Source organism: Cyprinodon variegatus, unplaced genomic scaffold (assembly GCF_000732505.1).
Source record: "Cyprinodon variegatus isolate N-32 unplaced genomic scaffold, C_variegatus-1.0 Scaffold13, whole genome shotgun sequence".
NCBI classification, from domain to species: Eukaryota; Metazoa; Chordata; class Actinopteri; order Cyprinodontiformes; family Cyprinodontidae; genus Cyprinodon; species Cyprinodon variegatus.
In genome coordinates, this window is record NW_015150466.1 from 2,584,639 (window position 1) to 2,587,340 (window position 2,702).

The 2,702-nt window shown below is 40.2% G+C and overlaps 1 protein-coding gene across 1 annotated transcript in view; it reads left to right on the plus strand.

Moving 5' to 3' along the window:
- The window catches only part of LOC107089818 (receptor-type tyrosine-protein phosphatase T-like), a 309,070-nt gene that overhangs the window by 293,355 nt on the left and 13,013 nt on the right, over positions 1–2,702 (plus strand). The window contains exon 27 of the mRNA XM_015382802.1: positions 403–528. Coding sequence (XP_015238288.1) covers positions 403–528 — 126 coding nt within the window. The remainder of the gene's footprint in view (positions 1–402; positions 529–2,702) is intronic.

Genomic DNA, 2,702 nt, shown 5'->3' on the forward strand with positions numbered 1-2,702 from the left:
TTGATAAAAAACAATCTGAGTTGTCTGCTTGTACTGTTTACCTAAAGTAATTAGATTTCCTTGTTTAAACACAAACAGTTCAGACATAAGCCCTATTTACACTACGGAAACCGTACCTTCTTCGCCTGACTCTCCACAAACTTCCTGAATGTTACAGGCGTCGCCATGTTGGTTTGTTTGTTTACCTCTAGAGAGCAGTAGTACCGTAGATCACCACTAGGAGGTGAGGAACCGTGCTGGAGTTGTGTTTAAACGGTCGTAAGCAACCGAGCTCAGCAGCACCATTATACTGGTACCACAGGGCTGCATGGAGACCTGATAATTGTGGAGCTACTCTGGGTTTATTTCAGTTGTATGTTGTCAGGTGAAAGTTGCTCCAGGTTTGTCTCTTCTTTTCTACAGTTATGCATGCAGTACTGGCCGGAGAAGAACTCGTGCTGTTACGGTCCGATCCAGGTGGAGTTCATATCAGCAGACATAGACGAAGACATCATCAACCGGATCTTCAGGATCTGCAACATGGCTCGGGTATCAGAAAAACTTCCTTCTTCTGCAGTAGTTTCCCTGAACAGGCGGAGGTTTTTAAGGAACCTCCCACATAAAAAAACTCGGTTTAAAGAAATCCATGCTCAAAATTAATTCTAGCTTAATGCTCTCATTAAGCCAGAAAAAAGAAAGAAAAAAAACTGTCATTTCAGGTGTTTTATAAAAAAAGGGAGTCAGGACATTGTCTATATACCAAACTGAATGATTGTTGTTCTCTGCTTCAAAAACAGTTTAGATTTTAAAATGGAATTTTTTTTATTTTATTCAAAAATTCAATGTATAACATGGATGCATAAACACCTCATTTTATTTTGGTGTTAAATTCTGTTTAAAGTAACAGATTAGAACTAAAAATGTCTCCAGACCTTAGTGATTTTTAATTGGTCACCCCTGCACTAGGCCAGCTCCTCCTCGTTACGGACATGAGATCCAGTAAACGGGGATGGTCCTGACCCGGAGGTGGGCTGAGGCTTAGAAATAGAGTTTATAGATAAAAGGAATCAATTTTATTTAATGAGAAACTGATTCCAGGTTAGTCATTTATGCAGCATTGAAAGCTGATCTGTGGGAGAACTTTGTTCTCCTTGATTGACTTTTGAAAGGACATTTTTTATGATGAGACTCTTTGTCTTACCTTTTGTTTCTTTCCGACTGTCTCGCTTCTTTTTGTTACTCCCTTCTCATCTCATTTTCTCGCCCATCCATGACGGTACAACTCCAGTGCTGCCCTCTCATCTGTGAGCTCCTACAGTGCTTAGTGAACTCCTCTCCCACCTCCCCTCCATATTCTCGCTCTCTCTCCTTCAAACACATCACCAGTGTAGTGTGAAATGGCTTATATCACCGCCATAACAGCACATCTCATTCTGCCCGAGTCTGAAGCACCAACCACTAAGCCGTCAAATGAGGGAAACTGTGAAAGAGGGGAAATGAGAAAAAAAGAAAAATAGATATAAATCTAAAAAAGAGTGGGAAAAAACCGAGGAAAGAAAAAGGTGGACGAAATGAAATTAGGATAAGAAAGAAAACACAGCAGATGTGCAGAAAGATTAGAAAGAAATGTATCCTTTTTTGTAATACATCTAACACTGAAATATAAAGCCCAGTTTTTAATATTGATGCCAATATTTATTAGGGAGAAACTTCACAGGAAGCGTTTATTCGATGTAAAAAAAAAAAAAGTGTTAGAAGTACGAGTATCAGAGCTGAATTGTCAGGTTGGGTGGATGTGTGAGCAGGACCCGAATGCAGAGACTAAAGCTGAAGTGGTTTCTTGCAGATTTAATAGCAAAAGGGAAACAGAAGCAAGAATCCAAAAAATCCAAAAATACTGGGACCCAGGAATGCTCACAACAAAGGGGCAAATAAATGACAACAAACCAGCAACAGTGACTGAGCTGGAGGTGCATATATGGAAGAGGAATACAAGGACCAGACTAATCAGCAGATTGGGAGCAGGTGTGAACAGAGGAGTCTAGAAGGGAGCTAGGAGAAGGAGACTGACACAAGAGGGCAACAAGAAATACCCAAGAACTCAAACACAATAAAAAATAACTAGAATAACACAAAATGGAAATAAAACCAATGAAAACACAAAGATAAAACTTAAACACAACCAAAACCATGACATAAACACCTTTTATTACAGTATTTTACTACAGTTTGTATATTTATCCAGGTTCACACCTGAACTGAGGCTCTTTGCTCTGGTTTTGCTGAACATTATCATCCTTTAAAAGGAAGTGAACTGGACCCATATTAATGTACAAATAGAGGGCGCCAGAGATTACAAATTTCCTGGTCACATGACGGCAAGCACTCCAATGGTGCGCTCACACCCAGCGCTAATCCAGCTAATAAACCGAGGGATTTAGACACACAGTAATGAAGTGATAGGAAAAGTCACAAGGTGCACAAGTGCGATCGCCCCACTAACCCACCCCCCTCTGGTGGTGGTGAGGCAACGCTATATGTCTGGTCAGCAAGGAATAACCAATGGATCATTATTTATACCTTAAACTAATTCATTTGCGGTGATTTAATGAATTAAGCGTTAATCAGTAGAAAAACAATAATTTCCATTGCGATCACTGATTTTTAGAGCGGCCATGTTTGCCCATATACAATAACATCTCCCTCCAGCCGTCTTCCGGCAG